Source organism: Malania oleifera, chromosome 11, assembly GCF_029873635.1.
Source record: "Malania oleifera isolate guangnan ecotype guangnan chromosome 11, ASM2987363v1, whole genome shotgun sequence".
NCBI lineage: Eukaryota > Viridiplantae > Streptophyta > Magnoliopsida > Santalales > Ximeniaceae > Malania > Malania oleifera.
The window spans coordinates 47,163,680-47,166,856 of record NC_080427.1 but is presented as its reverse complement, the minus strand read 5'-3'; the positions used below and the strand labels follow the sequence as shown (position 1 = coordinate 47,166,856).

The 3,177-nt window shown below is 30.8% G+C and overlaps 1 protein-coding gene across 1 annotated transcript; it reads left to right on the top strand.

Moving 5' to 3' along the window:
- The first annotated feature begins 704 nt into the window (after nucleotides 1-704).
- Nucleotides 705-1,282, top strand: LOC131168323 (uncharacterized). Its single transcript, XM_058127660.1, has one exon. It carries the CDS (start codon nucleotides 833-835, stop codon nucleotides 1,040-1,042), a length of 210 nt encoding a protein of 69 aa, XP_057983643.1. The 5' UTR covers nucleotides 705-832; the 3' UTR covers nucleotides 1,043-1,282.
- Nucleotides 1,283-3,177: the final 1,895 nt, after the last annotated feature.

Below are 3,177 nucleotides of genomic sequence, written 5' to 3'. Positions count from 1 at the left end.
TAGAGAGAGGTACGGGATAGTGGGGGGCAGGGGCTAACGAGTGGCGCAGGGTGTGGCGGGGGAGGGGGAGGCCAAATGAATGTTGGGTAAGTGGTTGTCAACTTTTTTTTTTTCTTTTTTTAATTTAGAATCAACTTTTCAAAAGCCAGTTCAAAACTTTAATAGACAACATAACTTCTTTTTTTTTTTTTTGTTTTGGGAATACTCAATTCCGTCTTTCACATATTAATTCATGTTTTAATTTTCTTTTTTATTAGAACTGACTTTTCAAATTTTGATTGAGCATACTTCCATAATTTTTATCTTAGCTATACTATACTTGTGTTTTTTCAATTTTCGTAAAAAAACTTAAATTTTGATCCTATTCATCGTCAATATTCAATTTTTTTATATTTTTAATCATATTAAAATATTTTTTTTAATAATATTTCATATAAAAAATAAATCTCTCTCTTTCTCTCTCCCTTTTCCTAGGTGAAAATGCTTAAATAATTTCTTAGAGGCAGAAATGAACGGTGATGATATGGGCAACGCATGCAAGATTCTCCAAGCTGGTCCACTCGTACATACTTTATGAAAAGATTAACGGCGGCCGCCCAAATCAAAGCAGATCATTGCTTCGCACACGGAGTCTCCTTGCGAGCGAAAACACCCAATCATCTCTCAGTCTAGTGCTTTTGAGCTGTGTGAAGGCAGTATTGAATCCGAATTGCTTTGATTCCTGAAAAGCGAAAACCTTCTTGTCTCCTTCTCCATCCTTCTCTTCCCATTTTCCACTTCCATTAACCTCCGTACAGAGAGTCTAGAGTCTAGAGAGAGAGAGATATCGGCGATGGCGGATTGGGGGCCGGTGTTCGTGGCCGTGGTTCTGTTCATCCTCCTGACTCCGGGCCTTCTGGTTCAGATTCCGGGGCACCACCGGTGCGTCGAGTTCGGGAACTTCCAGACTAGCGGAGTCTCCGTTCTGGTTCACTCCATCATCTACTTCGCTCTCATGTGCATCTTCTTGCTCGCCATCGGAGTTCACGTCTACCTCGGTTAATAACCCCTCTCGTTCAGAAGCATGGGATTCGAGGTTTTTTCGAAATTGAGTTATCTTAGGTATATTTCATTGCAAATTTGTATTCAATTTTCTTAAATTTTATATAATTTCAAATTTTCAGGTTTGAAATCCATGTTCTATAACATAGTTCCTTTTTTTTAAAACAAAAAAATATTGATCTTGATGTTCCCTGTAACCTTTCTGGATTGTGACAATAAATGTGTCAATGTGATTTGATTCGATCGAGGGTGTTTGGCAAATGCTTTAGTTTTATTCCTTCCTCTCTGCATCAGCAAATGTCTGCTCATCATCAATTATCACCTTCACGGTCAGTCTTTCCCCTGTTTGGAATCATGGATCCCTTCATTTTGGATTTGAAATTGAGCAATCTTTGATAAATTTCATTGCAAATTTGAAATTGGTATTAAATTTTCTTAAAATTTGTGCAATTTCATATTTTCAGGTTTGTCCCTTAACATAATTTTTTGTTTTTAAAAAATTTGGTGTGACAACGACAATAAATGGGATTTGATTGCTTTGATCCTCAGATGGGGCCATGGGGATTGAATTTCATTTTGAGGCTCTTTCTAGGGTGGAGCAACGGCTAATTGGGTTAATTAATTGAATTAATTAAAAAATATTTATTAACTTGATTAAATTGAGATTTCTTATGAAACCGTCAATTAAAGAAAGTTTTTCTTTCCAACTAATATATAGAAGTCGTGTCCACATTCCTAAACTTTACCTGATTAGTGAGACCTAAGAGATGACGTTGATCTGTAAATTTGGTGCCGCATCAGGGGTCCAAAGGGTTTTTTGGTAATTGAAGTTGTTATTTAATAAAAAAAAAAATTTTCTTTAATTTGGTTAAACAAATTAATTAAATCTTAAAATTGAATTGAAAATCGAAATTTAGTAAAAATAAAATTCATACTGAATCAAATAAATTTTTAACCAAATCAAATTTACTCAATTGATTCAGCTAATTTAGTTTTGATTGAATTATACTCGCCCTTAAATTGGGGGTGATAAAATGGATTAACGAATTTAGACGAATCATAGACGAGTTGGGGTTAATAGGGTTCAAGTTCGAGTTAATCCATTTATTAACGAGTGATTACTATATAAATTCAAATCTGTCTGTTTAATAAATGAGTCACTCGTTTAAAAATATAATTTATTTATTTTAAATTTTTTAAAACATTTTGCATAAAATGTTATTTTTTTAAAAAAAATTATTTCATTTTATTTTAAACGGATCTGAACCTGCCTAATTCGTTTAATATATAGATCAGGTGTGAATTGATCCGTTTATAAATGAGTTAACTTGTATTAAACCAAAAGTCGATTTAAACGGACGGATCACAAGTCATCCGTCGGGTTTTGACCCATTTTGCCATCTTTACCCTTATATCTTGCAAGGAAGTTGAATCGATCATTCAATAATCCTCTATTTTTATTTGACCTCATTGTATCCACTCTATTGGGGTATGAATTAGATTTTTAGTACTTAAATTTAGATTTGGTGTGAGAAATTCAACTCAATACAAATCAAGTTATTTTTTATTATTTTAATTTCAACGAGTTCAATTTTGAAGTACAATTTATACTTTGAAAATAATTGCCTTTTTGGAAATATAATTATGTATCTATTAGGATATAATAATTTATAGAGTGAAATTATAAGTTAATTCCCAATTTTATTAAGCAAAAATATTTTTAATCCTTCTAATTTTATTTGGGGTTCAGTTGAGAACTCCGGTAAACCTAGGCAAATTACTTTTTCTTGTTCTAGTTTTTAAAATTTATTAGTTTATATATATATATATATATATTGAAATATACTTTTTATTATCTTATGAGTTTTATGTATAAATATTTTTTTTTAAAAATGTGATCTTAATATTTATTTTGAAAAATAAAAAGTAAAAATAAAATTTTCTCTAATTATGTTTTAAGCTCCTAAAAATAGTGAATTCATTCATTTTTTTTTTTCTATAAGGTAGTATTTGAGAGTATGAATTATATATATATATATATATATATATATATATACATAAAATTTAAATTTGAATATATATCAATTTAAACCATAAGGGAAACATAAACATAAACATAAACCATACATCCCCAGC